The sequence below is a fragment of the Cucurbita pepo genome, chromosome LG05, assembly GCF_002806865.2.
Source record: "Cucurbita pepo subsp. pepo cultivar mu-cu-16 chromosome LG05, ASM280686v2, whole genome shotgun sequence".
NCBI classification, from domain to species: domain Eukaryota; kingdom Viridiplantae; phylum Streptophyta; class Magnoliopsida; order Cucurbitales; family Cucurbitaceae; genus Cucurbita; species Cucurbita pepo.
In genome coordinates, this window is record NC_036642.1 from 10,304,276 (window position 1) to 10,320,855 (window position 16,580).

At 38.1% G+C, this 16,580-nt stretch overlaps 5 protein-coding genes across 6 annotated transcripts; 1 reads left to right on the forward strand and 4 right to left on the reverse strand.

Annotated features, from left to right (window-relative positions):
• Positions 1 to 728: 728 nt before the first annotated feature.
• Positions 729 to 3,526, reverse strand: LOC111795820 (tetraspanin-19). Of its 2 annotated transcripts, XR_002815256.1 has the most exons (8): positions 3,095 to 3,526; positions 2,446 to 2,545; positions 2,254 to 2,334; positions 2,043 to 2,147; positions 1,755 to 1,946; positions 1,090 to 1,147; positions 947 to 1,003; positions 729 to 861 (listed from the first exon to the last, which is right to left on the reverse strand). XR_002815256.1 is itself a non-coding variant. In XM_023678413.1 (6 exons), exons 1-6 carry the CDS (start codon positions 3,259 to 3,261, stop codon positions 1,145 to 1,147), a joined length of 648 nt encoding a protein of 215 aa, XP_023534181.1. In that variant the 5' UTR covers positions 3,262 to 3,526; the 3' UTR covers positions 1,089 to 1,144. The 2 variants fall into 2 exon arrangements, 1 of the variants encoding a protein (XP_023534181.1); XM_023678413.1 differs by lacking the exons at positions 729 to 861; positions 947 to 1,003 and having other exon boundaries at positions 1,089 to 1,147.
• Positions 3,527 to 4,566: 1,040 nt separating this feature from the next.
• LOC111795822 (putative ribosomal-protein-alanine acetyltransferase) lies at positions 4,567 to 5,708 on the reverse strand. Its single transcript, XM_023678414.1, has 2 exons — positions 5,415 to 5,708; positions 4,567 to 5,003 (listed from the first exon to the last, which is right to left on the reverse strand). The coding sequence occupies exons 1-2, from the start codon at positions 5,656 to 5,658 to the stop codon at positions 4,783 to 4,785; spliced, it is 465 nt and encodes a 154-aa protein (XP_023534182.1). The 5' UTR covers positions 5,659 to 5,708; the 3' UTR covers positions 4,567 to 4,782.
• Positions 5,709 to 6,167: 459 nt separating this feature from the next.
• On the forward strand, positions 6,168 to 9,861 carry LOC111794368. The gene is made up of 8 exons (XM_023676337.1): positions 6,168 to 6,546; positions 6,723 to 6,863; positions 6,979 to 7,071; positions 7,148 to 7,274; positions 7,982 to 8,091; positions 8,948 to 9,028; positions 9,160 to 9,239; positions 9,499 to 9,861. Exons 1-8 carry the CDS (start codon positions 6,235 to 6,237, stop codon positions 9,716 to 9,718), a joined length of 1,164 nt encoding a protein of 387 aa, XP_023532105.1. The 5' UTR covers positions 6,168 to 6,234; the 3' UTR covers positions 9,719 to 9,861.
• Positions 9,862 to 10,184: 323 nt separating this feature from the next.
• LOC111794370 lies at positions 10,185 to 10,779 on the reverse strand. The gene is made up of 2 exons (XM_023676340.1): positions 10,573 to 10,779; positions 10,185 to 10,461 (listed from the first exon to the last, which is right to left on the reverse strand). The coding sequence occupies exons 1-2, from the start codon at positions 10,684 to 10,686 to the stop codon at positions 10,357 to 10,359; spliced, it is 219 nt and encodes a 72-aa protein (XP_023532108.1). The 5' UTR covers positions 10,687 to 10,779; the 3' UTR covers positions 10,185 to 10,356.
• A 2,693-nt stretch (positions 10,780 to 13,472) lies between these two features.
• On the reverse strand, positions 13,473 to 14,638 carry LOC111794369 (riboflavin synthase-like). Its single transcript, XM_023676339.1, has 2 exons — positions 14,571 to 14,638; positions 13,473 to 14,489 (listed from the first exon to the last, which is right to left on the reverse strand). The coding sequence occupies exon 2, from the start codon at positions 14,431 to 14,433 to the stop codon at positions 13,585 to 13,587; it is 849 nt and encodes a 282-aa protein (XP_023532107.1). The 5' UTR covers positions 14,434 to 14,489; positions 14,571 to 14,638; the 3' UTR covers positions 13,473 to 13,584.
• Between the last annotated feature and the right edge of the window lie 1,942 nt (positions 14,639 to 16,580).

The window sequence follows — 16,580 nt, forward strand, 5'->3', positions numbered from 1 at the left end:
GTTTAAAAGTGGACAAATAAATCCAATATCTATACCAAAGTGCACAACTTGATTGGATGTTTGTAATCAAAATTTCTAGGCCCCTCTTTTCCATCCCATTTCACATGTAAATCTACCGCTAACAAATATTATCCGTTTTGGTCCATTATATATCTCCGCATGTCAATTTCACAATTTTAAAACGGTCTGCTAGGGAGAGGTTTTCATACCCTTACAAGAAATGCTTCGTTCCCCTCTCCAATCAACATGGGATCTCACAATCCACCCCCTTGAAGGTCAGGAAGAGGTTTCCATCGTTCCCCTCTCCAATCAACGTGGGATCTCACAATCCACCCCCTTGAAGATCAGGAAGAGGTTTCCATCGTTCCCCTCTCCAATCAACGTGGGATCTCACAATCTACCCCCTTGAGGGTCAGGAAAAGGTTTCCACACCCTTACAAGAAATGTTTCGTTCCCCTCTCCAACCAATGTGGGATCTCACAATCGACCCCCTTGGGGTCCAACATCCTCGCTGACACACCACACGGTGTATGACTTTGATACCATTTGTAACAGTCTAATCCCACCTGCGTTGGTCGGTCATGTATCGCCGCCAGCTTCACGATTTTAAAATATGTTAGGGAGAAGTTTCCACACCCTTAAGGAATGTTTTGTTTTCCTCTCCAACCGCAAACAAAGACAAAGACACAGGAAAATCTAAGACATGATAGCAAGCACGGGTGGCTCAGTAAATGATTTTTTTTAGGAACAGATACCATTAGGATTTAGGAAACTGCTTTCAGAAGAGTACATGAACCACAATCTCTATTAACATGATTTACATATAATGTTGTCACATCTGAACCCATCACGAGTATTTTTCTGCGAGAAAAAAATTTCTGGTTTATAAGAATCATATTCAATTCTACTGATATGAGCTATAGTGTTCAGAAAGAAAATAGCTCACTGTAAACAATAGAGAATGAAATCCGTGTCAAATTCGCGCTTTCGATCAACTTCTTTCCTGATAGGAAAAGGATGAAAAATGAATCAATATATAGCTGATTACATATACATATATGAATAAGCCCAGTACAGGAAATGACGCACCTAGTATGCAATGAGAGTATTCAATGCAAGGTAATAGGCTGCTTCTGTTGCAGGCTTACTGCAAAGGTCAAAGAGATGGATGAATGAACAGTTCTTATCAGCTTAGACAAGATTTAAGTCGCTTCTACCATGGGAAATCAGCATAAAAGTTGTTCTAATGACAAAAAAACAGGGTAGAAATTGAGACCAAAAGCCTAACGGTAGAACATATTGTCTGCTTTGGCCCGTTACGTTACGCCGTCAGCCTCACGGTTTTAAAACACGTCTACTAGGGAGAGGTTTCCACACCCTTATAAGAAATGTTTCGTTCTTCTCTCCAACCGATGTGGGATCTCACAATCCACCCCCTTGGGAGCCCAGCGTCCTCACTGGAACACCGCCCAATGTTTGGCTTTGATACCATTAGTAATAGCCCAAGCCCACCACTAGCATATATTGTCCGTTTTGGCCCGTTATGTATCGTCGTCAGCCTCACAGTTTTAAAACGCATCTATTAGGTAGAGGTTTCTATACTCTTATAAAGAATGAATGCTTTGTTCCCTTCTCCAACCGACGTGGAGTCTCACACTAAATAAAGGTTATTGCAGCAACAAAAGGACAACAATTTCACGGTCATCATATATAAGACCAGCCTCACAGATAGGAGCATGATTGTGTATTTATACCTCATCGTCAGTTCGTTTGTTCCACGCGTCGTTTTTGGATGGAAAGACGGGGTCTCCAATAACACATGTACTTGGTGAATGAAGAGCATTCTTAAGAAGCGGAAGCCTCTCAGGTGCATAATCGTCATCGCTGTCATAATATCGACGCGATCCAATTGCTTTTAGTAACATAGCCAACAACAGAGACAAACCCTGAGACAAGCCAATCCACATTACAGGTTAGCCAGAAGGATTCCCTACCTTAAGACAGGCCAACATGACAATAGAGAGAAAGGGAGAGAAACAGACCTGAATAGACATCATTGAGATCCCTATCCATTGGCAGATATCGAAGTTCAATCTGATGAACTGCTTGAACTGATCAAAACTTCCACTCGGATCCATTGGAAAGTCCTGGTGTAAAGTTGAAAATGATCAGCTAGAGGTATAAATATCTGTTAGCAGCCAGTTGCATCGGAGATAAACGACGCGTGAACGCTTTCGAATGTAAAATGTTCACCTCCTCCCAATCACGATTCAGAAATACATCAGTAGCCAACCCAGCCTCCACCATGAGAACCACAAAGACAAGCATCACATACTGCATCCATTGAAGGACAAACATACTCATTTGTCAAGTAATCTATTGAACAAAAGGGAAAAAATGGGGAAGGGGAGATTCATATCATTTAGTCAAGTAAGAACACCGTACGATATGAAGGCAACAACCACGAGCAGTTTCAGCAGCAATATGACCCACGCATGTGATCACACATAGAAGAATGCCCACGCCAAAAAAACTGTACATGAACCTGAAATTTAAGCAAGACCAAGTATGTAAGCTACATCCCAGTCTAAGTGGCACCCATTAACCAACTGCCGGAGAACCCAAATCTAAACCATATCAACAGCTATAATACTCTAAGGGTTAGGAATCACGCCTCTTCACAGTGGTATGATATTGTCTACTTTGAGCATAAGCTCTCATGGTTTTGCTTTGAGCTTCCCCAAAAAGCCTTGTACTATGAAAATGTATTCCTTACTTATAAACTCAGGATCATTCGGATTCCCCGTCAACAATCCCAGTAACAAGTTTGTTTAAATTCATAGACTCATCTTAACCTATTCTCCTTCATTGAGGGAAAAACTAGAGGTTTAGAACCCATCCTACAAAGAATCATAACGCAGAAAGAATAAAGAATACGAAGATAATTCCTACATTTTGTCAGATTAATAATGAAATCGATGGATTCCAATACTCAGTCTGACCCCTGCACAACATTACAAGAAACAGAAAGAGACCCAGAAAATAGAAGGAAATCCCAGATTGTAAAGTCTGCAAGAGAGCCAAAAGGCAATACCATGGAATTGGGTCATCGGGTCTTTCAAAGGGAAAATGGCCCAAATGCCTCTGCCAAGCCCTCATCAACCAAATTCCATACAAAATCATGGCGATTCCAACCAACCCATTTCCAGAATTCACAAACTTCAACAAAGATTGTATGCACGCCCTTATCATTCTCACCATTTGTTGCCAATACACAATTGACCAGACAATACGCAAACAAAAAATGAGAAAGCAGATAGCGAAGAAAAGCCTAATGAACGTAATATTCAACCGCCAGAAATATCCGCTGCGCGCCAAGATTTTTGCGCTTTTTCTGGCTTTAAGGGACTTTTGCGATTTTTGCGCTCCTTCCTATTTCCAAGGAACAGTTTACCCATTTTCATCGAAGCCCGTTCGTCCACCGTTGGACATATGACGACGGCTTCTTTCACCCAATGAATTTAAAAACCGAATGTGGGGAATAAAAGTATTAGAAGACGAATAGCTTAAAGGAGAAGGGAAAACCTTGTAAGAGATTATAGAAATTACTTGTCAGCGTTGCAACAAAATAATAATTTTTACTTCAATTAAAGTTTTTGTTTTTACCCATAGAAAAGAACATAGAATAATTGTTTATCAATGAGAATAACTAAAAAAAGCTTATTTATTAGGATGCATATGATGAAGAGGATGAAGAGGATGAAGAGGATGTTAAAATGTGAGATTTGATCTTGGTTGAGGAGGAGAACAAATGGTAAGACAGCCATACATGGGTGGATGTGTTAGCGAGAAGGCTCAGTCCTAAGGAGGGGTGGACATGAGGCGGTGTGCCAGCAAAAACGCTGGCCCCGAAGGGGGTGGATTGGGAGGTCCCACCACGTCGATTGGAGAATGGAATGAGTGTCAACGAGGACACTGGGCCCCAAAGGGGCTGAATTGTGAGATCCACATTGGATGGGGAGGAGAACGAAACATTTTTTATATAAGGGTGTAGAAACCTCTCCCTATCAGACGATGACACTAGATTCGGGGGTGAACTGTGAGATCCTACATCAGATGGGGAGGAGAACGAAACATTTTTTTATAAGGGTGTAGAAACCTCTCCCTGTCAGACAAGGACGATGGGCTTCGAGGGTGGGTTGTGAGATCCCACATCAGTTGGGGAAGGGAATGAGTGTCAGTGCGCTGGCCCCGAAGGAGGTGAATTGGGGAGTCCCACATCGATCGGAGAAGAAAACGAGTACCAGCAACGACGCTAGGTCCCAAAGGGGTTGGTTTGTGAGATCACACATCGGTTGGAGAGGAGAATGAAACATTTTTTATAAGGGTGTGGAAACTTCTCCCTAAAAGCACGTTTTGAAAACCTGGATGGGAAGCTTAGGGAAAACTCAAAGAGAGCCATATGTGTTAGCGGTGGGCTTAAACATTGTTAGGACGTCTCCATGTTTCTAATTAATAACGACAATAACGACAAGTTACATCATGATAAGAGAGAACTAGGAAAGAATTACCTCTTATCGCCACAATTCTTTTGATGTAATCAATTGTTCATTGTTCTTATTTCAGTTTGTGCCTGCATATGATCCATAAACTCATCATCATCATCATCAAGTTTTTACCCACAGGCATGATAAAATTACAACAGAAGAGCCCAACACTTCTCTAATATAAATATATCATCACGATATCTGAAACTTAATTCAGAAAATGTCATAAACCGCATCAAAAATCCAAGTACATCCTGTAGGCATCTCGATCAGCAGAGTAGTATCCTTCAATCAAGCTATCAACTTGGAACCCAAGTTTCTTGTAGAGAGTCACAGCCGCAGTCCTCAGGGGATCAACATGAAGACCTATGCGTTGAATGTTTCTGGTTCTGCATTTCTCAATGGCTGCCTTCAGCAGTGCCTCTCCATGACCTTGTCTTCTATAGTTCTCCTTCACTGCACTTCGTTTACAACCCACATGCCAGGAAAGCACACAATGTGTGTTGATTAGCAAGAGGGATGCAAACGTTTGAAATTCACGCACAATTCACCAGTCTTAAAAGCTTTCCTAGAAACCCCAGATGGAAAAGGGGGAGATTTTCTCTCAGCCCTTTTATCAAACAGGTTATGTGCACAAAAAAAAGTTGCAAAATCAACAAGACTAGGATCGATACATTAAGCTAGCCAGATCGCAAATTTATAGCTGAAGTTCATCTAAACTAAATCAGATCATTTACAAGATGAATTGAAAGTACTAGATAATCCAAAGCATCAGCAGATCTCGCATTCAATTCAACATATACAATATCCACAAAAATGGGTGTGAAGATAATTCAGGGGAGGGAGGAAAGAAAACGAGGATAGAACCTGCGAGCTTGGCGATCGTAGCGTAGAGGGAAGAGGGCCAAGAATACATGACATAGCCTACGACTTCACCATCCAAGTCCAGGAAAAGCAATCCTGAATTCTTTTTCTTCAATTCTTCGTCGAAGAATCTGGCAAGAGACTCATGTTTTGGGAATATCTTCTTCTCGAGCTTCACAATGTCTTCAACTACCTTAGCACAGTTGGGGGAGTTTGTTTGCAGTTCAACGATGACCCCATTACTCATTGATGAGGACTCTGGCTTTTGGTGTTTCAGAAGATTTTCTTTGATTTCTCAACACCTATGTATATATATTACACACAAATGGTAAGTTGTGACCCAATAAAAAATCATGAAATTTTATAAAAATATTGGGATTTTTTTGTAAAACTTTAGAATAGTTTTTTTAATTAATAAATTACTTAATCATATTAAAGATCGAAAAGTAAATGAACGGAAATTTATTGTCATATAAGTCATGGGTCTTAAACTATAGATCCCACATTAGTTGATGAAAGTATGATATTGTCTATAAGTTGTCATGGTTTTGCTTTGGTATTCTCTAAAATGTCTCGCAACAATGAAGAACCCTAACCTTTAAACTGGGTTGAGTTGGGTTGGGTTGGCGTTTTTTTAATAATTATTTTGAAAGATCATACTTTTATTACAGATTTCAAAAGGTTTAAATGTCATAAAAACCTATAAGTATTCAATCTTAAAAAAAGAAGCCCAATCCAAATTCCACACTATGAATGAAATGCAGCGAGAGGAAACACGGAGCAGTATCGCGCTTCTTGGGAATTGGAGGAACATAAGTCCACCATGCTCTCCACTATAAGGGCCTTTGCCCCCTCTTTCAATCGCTCTCAATCTCGCGCGTTTTCAACCAAAACCCAGATGGATTCCATCACCAAAAACCCCGACGCCCGCATCTCGAGGTGCGCGTCCAACTCCATATCAACAGAATCTCGCGGAACCAGTGAAGATACTCCGATCACGTTGCAGGAATGGCAGGGTTGGGGCTCCACATCTCCGATGCCTACAATGGTAACGGAAATTATCGAGGAATTGAAGGCTTTGGAGAAAAATATTGATGCCCAAATGAGTTTTGGTGGTAATGGGGGCAAGCTTCAGGTATGCCACAAATTCATTCAATATGTTCATCAGTTCTTCGTTACAAATGCAACGAATGTGTTAAATCTTATACCCATTTGCTGTTTCTCTATCTCTTGCAAGGAATTCATCTGGATAATGTTTCTGTATATTTCTGTTTATGCAAACGATTGCCCTTTTAATCTCCAAAATTCCAGGGATACTTTAAAACTCAGGAGGACAAGAAACACCGAGCTACATATCAGGCTCTAGGTAGTTCTGAGCAGAAACTCCAATTCTTTTCAGCTCGACAAATAGCATGTCGTTTGCTTGGCAGTCGGGATTATCTTTGTCAGAAGGTATAATTTGTTCTAAATGGTTCTTTATTTCTTGGGGTCCTTGAGTATTTACAGAGCTTAGTTATTATGAATTTAACTTCTCTAGCTTTCTTGGATTCTTTTGGAGACTGTTTAGTGCTGGCTTCCTTTTGAGGATTGTATGTGTTCAAGAGTCAAGCATTGTCCTCTTTGGTCTGGAGCACGGTTTTGGCTATATATGCATCCAAAGGTTTGTCTAGTGTTGATCAATTCTGGGTCCTTTTGATCTACTAAACTTGACTTAATGTTGTGGAGTCATTGTGCAGGATTTTCTGCGGCAGAACAACACAGGGAAGTTGTTGCTGCAAGTCTTTGGTGTAGAAGCCACAACTTTGTGCCTCTATGGTATCTCAGAACATGAAGATTTCATGTGGAGTGCATTTAAGTCAGCAGGTAATTGTGTTCCTCGTGTAAGCTTTAACAAGACTATAAATGTATTTGTAATAGCTTAAGCTCACCGCTAGCAGATGTTGTTCTCTTTGGGTTTTTCCTTTCGAACTTCCCCTCAAGATTTTTAAAACTCGTCTGCTAGGGAGAGGTTTCCACGCTGTTATAAAGAATGTTTGTTCTCCTCTCCAATCGATGTGGGATCTCACAATCCACCTCCCTTCGAGGCTTAACATCCTCACTGGCACACTGCCTGTTGTTTGGCTTTAATACTATTTGTAACGGCCCAAGTCCACCATTAACAGATATTGTCTTTTTTGGGTTTTCTCTTTTGAGTTTTCCTTCAAGGTTTTTAAAACACGTCTGGTAGAGAGAGGTTTCTACACCCTTATAAAAAATGTTTCGTTCTCCTCTTTAACCGATGTGGGATCTCATAATCCACCCCCTTCGGGGCCCAGCATTCTCGTTGACCCATGTTCCTCTCTCCAATCGATATGGGATCTCACGATATTTTATTATAGCAAAAACTAAATATAATGTCTTACGCTATGACTAAGAAATTATGCATTTCATGAGGTGATTTATGGTATTCCTCTTCATCTATGAGAAATATATACCGATCATTGCTGTCAGATTTACAAATTGTTGCTCATTAGCACAGTTGGCATGGCTTGTAATACCTATTTTCTTCTTTTGTTTACAATATTACCCAGGTAAAAGCAAGGTTTGTTGCCTTTACCCCAACAAAAATGCAACTTCAAAAAGTGTTCAGGAGGCCTTCAGCTCTGAACTCTCGACTAAGCAAGAACGCACGCAGCAAACGGTACATATTTGTCTGAAACAGTGTTGTGATTGTCCCTTTCTTGATTGAGTTTGATTTCATATTGTCAATTGGTACTGATACAAATCAAGACATGGTAGAAGAAATTTAAACACACCAGAATTCACAAATCATTTCTCTAATTTGGTGCACTAGTTCACGTGCATGCATGGCTTATCATATTACTTGTAACAGCCCAAATCCACTACTAGCAGATATTGTCCTCTTTGAGCTTTCCCTTTCGGGCTTCCCCTCAAGGTTCTTAAAACGCGTCTGCTAGGGAAAGGTTTCCACACCCTTATAAAGAATGTTTCATTCTCCTCCCCAACCAATGTGGGATCTCACAATCCACTCCCTTTGGGGCTCAGTGTCCTCACTGGCACTCGTTCCCTTCTCCAATCAATGAGGGACCCCCCAATCCATCTCCCTTCTGGCCCAGCGTCCTTGCTGGCACACTGCCTCGTGTCCACCCCCCTTGGGGCTCAGCCTCCTCGTTGGCACATCACCCGGTGTCTAACTTTAATACCATTTGTAACAGTCCCAAGCGCACCGCTATGAGATATTGTCCTCTTTGGTCTTTCCCTTTCAGGCTTCCCCTCAAGGTTTTTAAAACGCGTCTGCTAAGGAGAGGTTTCCACACCATTACTATTCTTGTGTGATCATTATGGCTGGGCTACCTATTTATTCATCATTTATGGAAGACTTCTAGGCTCAGCTTTTCAATCCTTGCAGTTTCAAGTACTGTAACTTAGTATTCTGGCTGATGTTATGTTCTTTTTGGCTATGGTTTTCGTTTCGTAAAATCTCGTGTTCTTCCAGTTGAACAAGGTCATAATGTTCTTGTTGATTCTACTCATAGACTGATGGAGATGGAATTCTGAATTTTATTTTGATTGATGGTACATGGAGCAACTCTGCTGCAATGTTCAACCGACTCAGGGTAATGTTATGTAGCATTTTTGAATCTCTATCTTCTAGTTGGATCTTTGCTGGGTTATTTCTGGAGAAAGCCAATGTTTCGCCTATAACACAGAATGACTGACTAGTCTGATGATTGTTGCTATTACGCAGGAGCAAGCCAAATCAGTTTGGGGGGAGGACCTTCCATGCATATCCTTGACTACTGGCTCGTCTGCAATGCATAAACTCAGGTAAAAACTCGAGCCAGCAATCCATTATAGAATATTGAACTTTTTTTACTATTCTACACACGGCTCATACGTGCGAATATGAACCCACCTGGGGCCCCTTTTCTGGTCGAGTTAGCATTCTCTGGTGCTCTTGCCAGACACCCAATAGGAATAATAACTGTCGTAGTATTATGATAAACATAAGAATCATTTTCTTTTTCGTAATGTACACGTCTTTCCTATTGCATGAGGTCCCAACCTTTCTTTTGTGAATGTGAAGGCCTCAACCATCATGGGACCGAACCTGCACAGCAGCAGCAGCAGCTAGCCTGCTGTTTGAACTTCAACTCATTCCAAGGTTAAGTTCGGTTGGATTGGAAAAACAGGGCGAAGCATTGGAAGATTCTCTGGAAGTATTGTTAGAAGCTCTCACTTCTCGACGCATTCGGATGGGGCGATCGATCACTCGTAAAGTTAGACATGCAACCAGCTTTTGCTAGTGTCAAGTATGATGTTCTTGAAACCCCTTATAGTCCTTAGTCTTAGGATTAATTTTGAATATCAGTGATTTCAATTTTCGTAAGAACGAAGTTTTTTTATACATATTTATTATTGTTTATGGAGACCATATTCTTTGCCCTCACTCTGTTGCTATCTTTTTTTACCGTTCAACCCGGTTGGAGCGTCTGAACCTTTAACCTTTTGAATTTGGACGTGTATGCATTATGAGTTCAGCTATTTAAAGGTTATCCCATTCAAAGAACACTCAACTGGAGGTAGATCAAATTCGTCGACAAGATTGCAATTTAAGGTTGTATTGTTTGTAAATTTGTAAAAAAAAAAAAAAAAACAACCTTTTCTCTTTAGCCTAATTTAAGGAAAATACTTTTTTTTTCTTTTTGTCGTCCGAAATTCTCAATTTTCGGCAATAATTTTATTAAAATAATAAAAAGCTAAAAACTAAAATTATTATTTAATCTATTTTTTAATGTACAAAATAAGAGACTTTTAACAACTTTTTCCATCATCTATCCTTTCTTTCCACAAGAAAAATCACATTTAAAAAAAAAAATAGACAAACAGAGTTGCGGCCGAGGTGGGTCCCGCCGTCGCATCCATGGTCGTCCCCCGGCGGAGCTCATCTGTGAGCCGTCACCAGAGTTTCAATAAATCTCAACCCATCAAATTTGGGGGCAAATTTATCCGCCGAAGACGAAGAATTCTGTCCTAATTCCTTTTCCTCCTGCAAATTAAACTCTCCAGATCTCAAAAACCGCGAAAAAGACCCGAAATTTACGAGTCAAATTCAACAAGATGGAATCTTTTAATCGACGATTTGTGGATCAAGGCTTACCTGACAAGGGAGCTGAATTTTTGGGTCGCAGAACAGAGTAGAGGAAGAAGGGGAAGCGGAGACGGCGGCGGAGGCGGCGGCGATGGAAGCGGCAATGATACCAGATTTCTTCATCTTGCAAAAATGGAGGAAGCGTGGAAGAAGAAGAAGAGGAAAAGAGAGCAATTTCGGTGAAGCAGCGACGGCGTCTAAATTAAATAAATATATATTGTGGAGAGAGGAATTTTTGTAATTCACAAATAATTGGCGCGGTATTGTCCGCCGGTTCGGTGTCGTTAAATTACCTTCTTACCCCCCTTCTTTTTCTTTTTTAAATTTTAATTTTGCTTTTACATCTTGTTATATGACGTAAATACCCCCCTTCTTTTTTCTTTTTCAAAATTTTATTTTATTTATATTAGCTACGTTATTGAGCTCTTCTTAGGCAAAATTGAGCTTTATCTATGACAAAAATATTTTTAAATAAATAAATAATAAGCTAAATTAAAAAAATCATCAGTAGACTTTAAAAAAATTTAATAATACCATTTTTAAAAAATAATAATAATAATTTTCGAGACACGATTGAAAGTTCAATGGTATTTTTGAAATAGAGTATTAATGATTGTCATAAAAAAATTAATGGTAAAAACCTTTTTTAATTTTTTAATTTTTTTTTAATGTTTAAGGTTATTTTTCAAACAAAATGTAAAGGTTCGGGTATTTTTATTAATTTAACCTAAATAATAAAAACAATAAAGCTTTATCTAGAAAGGGTAAGTTTGTCAAATTGCACTCGGACGAAAATGAGAATTAAAAAAAAAAAGGTTTAATTTGGAAAATAACCTTAAAAAATTAAGGCCTCTGCGGCACACCGACGTTGATTCTTTCGAGGCGAGCAGTTGGGAGTTAGTCCTCTGGCCCTACTCTGATTGGTCAATTTTTCCTTACGTGGCCAATAAGGTTTCTCCACGTGTATGGTGTCGATTACACCACGTAACAGTACCTCCTTCACTACCTACCCATCCCCATCATCTCCGCCTTAGATATTTAGAACACCACCGGTGGAGGAGGAGGAATTCCCGTCGTTCACACTGTGATTTGACAATTTTACTCTGTAATTTTGAAATTCAAATATTAGTATAATTATTTATTAATGTGATCTAAATAAATCATTAAGCAACCATCAACTTATCTAATTTTCTATAATTTTACTCAATATCGTGTCATTTTAAAATTATTAATTAATTTTTCTATTACAAAAAATAAAATTAATTTTGTTTCCCTTAAAAGCCATTTTCCCCACGAAATAATTCGTTGGTTAGTGGAAAAAAGTGATTTCGTAAGGGCAGTGATGTCAAAACGACTTTTTTCATGGGAATATTTAATAAAAATTAATAGCCACAAAAAACATAACACGTGTCCAACCCCTGCATTGTCCACCACTATTTTTTTTTAATCCAATTCAACCCACATTAAATTGTGTTTATCTTCAAATTTAAATTTTAATAAATCGTATTAATTGTTTTAAACTAAAATAAATTAAGGTGAGCGATTGAATTTTTTTTTTTTTTTTTTTTCGATCAAACTACATGCGATGGAAGTCTAAATTTGAGAAGGGTTGAATTTGGGTAAGAGTCGAATAAAAAATCTATATCATGTCCCATCACTAAAGCTTGACCCGACCTTGACCTCGACCTCCTCAACTCCGACCTCTCATTGTCTTACGTCATGTGATACTAGTTGTCGCTCGATTATTAGGTCAGTGGTCGAATTATTTGTGTGAATGTAAGTAGTTCCATGTGGCACATTGGCTCCAAATATCTGGCTTCTCCACAACCTCATATCAGAAAAAAACCAATGATCTTCCCATGCCAAGTCATTCAAAAGGATAATACTATGTACAACTATGGAAATTAAAACAAGGCTAAATTAATATAAAAATAATAATAGACTTGACTCACCTCGTGCCTATCCGTGGACATCTCTATCTAGTCATTCACTGTTTAGCAACATAACTCCTCTTCATGTCCCTGCCCGTGGACGTTCCTACCTAAGTCACTCATCATTAAGCAATAGAACTTCTCTTCTCCGTCTCCACCCGTGGACATCTCTACTTAAGTCATCCATCGTTTAACAACAAAGACTCCTCTCCTCTATTCCTGCCATGGACATCTCTTCTTGAATCATCCATCGTTCGACAACAACTTTTGAGAGTTTGGTTGCCAAAACTTATGCATGATCCATTGAAAGTTTTAAACTAAGACCAATATTCAAGAACGTATATATAATTTAGCTCGTATTTTACTTATACATATAAAGATTCTATAATACGCGTCAATTAGTAAAGCACGAGCCATGTTGTGTATGCCTTGTTGAATAAACTCTTATCTTCCCCTAATCATGATGAGCCAACCCTACTCTCAAGACAATAATAGTAGCACCTATTAGAATGGAATGCAAGTGTAACAACCCAAGCCCACCGCATTTTGACCCGTTACGTAGAGTCGTCAGCTTCACAGTTCTAAAATGTGTGTGTTAGAGAGAGGTTCTCACACTAAGAATGTTTTGTTCCTCTCTCCAACCAATGTGAGATCTCACAATCCACCCCCTTTGGCACCGAGCATCCCCGCTGGCACTCATTCCCCTCTCCAATCGACGTGGGACCACCAATTCACCCTCTTCGGGACCCAGCTTTCTCGATGGCACATCGCCTGGTGTCCACTCCTTTCGAGGTTCAACTTCCTCGCTGGCACATCACTCGACGTTTCGTTCTTGTACCATTGTAACAAACAAAAAATCTTGAAGAGAATTTTGAGAAATACAAAAAGGACAACATCCGTTAACGATGAGCTTAGGCTGATATAAAATAACAAAAAAGTCGATCTAAATTGACAGGGACAATAAAAGAGAAGACAGTAGAAGACCATTAGACCATTTATTCCTCCCCAACCCCAAGTTGATAATGGCTAAAATACATAGCATAACAAGGCAAGACAAAGCTTTTAAGACCTTATTTTCAGGCTTTTACTGTCACTGAGACTCGATGGAGCCGATGGCACCATTGGTGAGGAGCCGCTGCACATACTTGCCAAGAATATCAACCTCCAAATTCACCAAATCCCCCACTTTCTTCAATGGAACCACCACAGCATTCTGAGTATAAGCAACCAACATGAAGTTAAAAGCCTTTTCCTCATCAAAAACATCCACCACAGTCAAGCTAGTTCCATCCACCGCAATGAATCCCTTTGCTACAATATAGTTCAGCACAGCCTCCGACGTCCTCACCTTTACCCACAACGAGTCCCCCTCAGCATCCATCGACACTATCTCCCCTGTCCCATCCACATGCCCCTGCACAAAATGCCCACCCATTCGGCTGATTGGCTGAACCGCCCGCTCCAAATTCACCGGAGAACCCGGCACCAGCTCCACCAACGATGTCTTCCTGAGCGTCTCCGGCGCTAACCCCACCTTGAATTCAGATAGTTTGTGGTCAAAAGCCGTCACCGTAAGGCAAGTTCCATTCACAGCAATACTGTCTCCAAGGTTAACGCCTTCAAGAACAGTTTTCGCTGTAATTTCCAAATCAAAACCCCCATTTTCAGCAATACCCAAGTTTTTTACACGCCCCATTTCTTCAACAATGCCGGTGAAAAGGCATTGGACGGAGCTCCTCCGCCGAGATTTGCACGGAAATTGGGGCTTCTGACTAGAGGTGAATACAACGAACAGAGATCTTTTGGGATTGAATTTCAAATTAGGGCAGAATTGAGACGATGCGGGATGAACATTAGGAATTGGGTTCCTCGCCGGAGAAGCCATTTTCGGGATGCCGGACAGTGCGGTCGCCGCCGAGAGCGAAGAAAAAGTTGGCATTTCCTCTGTTTTAACTACAGAGCCGGAGGATTGAAACCCACGAAAGATCAAAAACCCTAAATCTCAAGCGAAATGTATCAGAAACCCAATAGAATTTGCAGATGATCGAACGCGGAATAGAAAGAAGATGAACGTACAGCAACGGTGATATCGCCAGAGATGGAATTTGTTAATAAATTGTTCATCGTTGAGGTTGAGGCGTGGATGGTTCCTGCTGCTGCAGACTCAGACGGCATGCTCTGTAACTTGGCTTTATTATTAGTTTTTCTAAAGAAAATTTTAAATTTTAAAATTATAATGATATTAAAAATTGATTTTTCAATAATAATTAAAAATATATATCGTTATTGATCAAACAAAAACCTTAATCATTCAAAAATTCAAACAATACCCTTTAAACATTTAAAAAAAAAAATTAAAAAGTATCTTTATATTAATTTTGAATGAAAAGTAGTTTTCAAAAATACCCTTTAATTATTTAAAATAATTAAAAAAAATATTTGGACAGTACTGACATAAAATTTTAAACGTAGTACCAACACTATTGACGTTTGTAAAAAGAAGTTTAATTTTTTTTTTAATATCAATATGGACGAAAACATCTATCAACACCCTATAAATTATTTAATATTATTTTTAAAAGTTTACCATTATGATATCTATGGTAAATATATTTTTTAATTTCTTAAAAAATTTAAAATTATTATTTAAAGTTTTAAAAAAAGTTTAATATTAATGAAACTAATTATGAAAAGTTTTGAAAATAACATTTTTAAATTATTATTATTTATTAAGTAAATAGAGTCCTCAAATATAATAAAACAAATCTAAATTATATTGGAAAATTTATACGGCATGATACATGACAATAATATTTAATAATGTGAGAGGCGGGGTGGCCTTAATTCCGGAGTTATTATTATTTTTTATTTATAATTATTATTTTTTCTTATCATTTTCTTTTTTTTTAATTAAAATAATTGGTAGACTAATTAAAATAAATGAAAAACGCAGCTTAAAATAAAATAAATTTAAAAAGATCCATAATTTGTGTTACTTAGACTCTTAAATTAATATTTATATTAATTAAAATTCTAAATTTTCATGAGTTAATTAATTTATACTCGTGTATAATAATAGAATGCATTAAACTCTATGCATATGGTAGCACATGGTACTTATTTAAATAATAGTTGAATGACTTCATTGATACGTCAATTGATTAAATTCGATATTTAGTGTCACAATTACTTCAAAATTGTGTATAGTATTCATGGTGAGTCATATATGATAGCTATATGCCAGGAGGAACGAGAAATGTTTGCATTAAATTAATAAACAAATTAATCACAAAATAACTTTATTTATGATATTGTCCACTCAATAATCCTCTTAACAAAATATATCATAGAGCCTCTCCTAAGGCCTCATTCTCTAGAGCACTCGAACAAATTACATAATTTATTCAATATTTGAGGATTCTATTGACATGGCTAAACTAAGAAGATGGCTAAACTAAGAAGAGTGCGTGAATTTGATATTATATTAGAAATTATGTACCATCCACTTTGAATATAATTTTATATTCCACTAAATTTACAATATTTTGCCAGCCTGTACTGACAAGTCATATGGTTGTCCACGTCAAAGCCCCAAAAGCTACGCGTCCGTCTCCCCGCCCTTTCTATTCTTGAATTACTGCACTTTGATTTGAATTTTGAAAATCATGACCGCCACGTCATATATACAATTTGAATAAAATATTAATTCTTTTTTTTTTCTCTTCCCCCTTTATATAAAGTAAAAGATTTAATATTAATTGATTTTTATAATAATAATAAAAAAATTATGTCGCATTAAAAATTGACTTTTAAACTTTTTGACAAAATACACCTAATAATTCAATATTTATAAAAAAAACGACTTTGGTTATTATTACTATTTAATAAATATATGGCGTAGTCAACTAATTTACTAATTTCTATAGGCGAGTAAATAAAATAGTTTTTTTTTCGGAAAACTCGAACCTCCCTGACATAAGAGAGCGTTTGAAATATCTTGAACCCCCTTAAACCTATTTTGATAATGAGAACGATATACGTATTTTATACAACGTGTCAATAATTAAGTACGTAAAAACTCAACTT

Excerpts from the sequence above, each read along its gene's own strand:
- LOC111795820 (XM_023678413.1), bottom strand. The coding sequence starts at position 3,261 with ATGGTGAGAATGATAAGGGCGTGCATACAATCTTTGTTGAAGTTTGTG. Across the intron at positions 2,546-3,094 it reads CCCGATGACCCAATTCCATG|GTTCATGTACAGTTTTTTTG; the intron begins GTATTGCCTTTT and ends CTTAAATTTCAG. Across the intron at positions 1,947-2,042 it reads TCTCAATGATGTCTATTCAG|GGTTTGTCTCTGTTGTTGGC; the intron begins GTCTGTTTCTCT and ends GGCTTGTCTCAG.
- LOC111795822 (XM_023678414.1), bottom strand. The coding sequence starts at position 5,658 with ATGAGTAATGGGGTCATCGTTGAACTGCAAACAAACTCCCCCAACTGT. Across the intron at positions 5,004-5,414 it reads TACGATCGCCAAGCTCGCAG|TGAAGGAGAACTATAGAAGA; the intron begins GTTCTATCCTCG and ends AACGAAGTGCAG.
- LOC111794368 (XM_023676337.1), top strand. The coding sequence starts at position 6,235 with ATGCTCTCCACTATAAGGGCCTTTGCCCCCTCTTTCAATCGCTCTCAA. Across the intron at positions 6,864-6,978 it reads GGGATTATCTTTGTCAGAAG|TGCTGGCTTCCTTTTGAGGA; the intron begins GTATAATTTGTT and ends GAGACTGTTTAG. Across the intron at positions 9,240-9,498 it reads TCTGCAATGCATAAACTCAG|GCCTCAACCATCATGGGACC; the intron begins GTAAAAACTCGA and ends GTGAATGTGAAG.
- LOC111794370 (XM_023676340.1), bottom strand. The coding sequence starts at position 10,686 with ATGAAGAAATCTGGTATCATTGCCGCTTCCATCGCCGCCGCCTCCGCC. Across the intron at positions 10,462-10,572 it reads AAATTCAGCTCCCTTGTCAG|GAGGAAAAGGAATTAGGACA; the intron begins GTAAGCCTTGAT and ends TTTAATTTGCAG.
- LOC111794369 (XM_023676339.1), bottom strand. The coding sequence starts at position 14,433 with ATGCCAACTTTTTCTTCGCTCTCGGCGGCGACCGCACTGTCCGGCATC.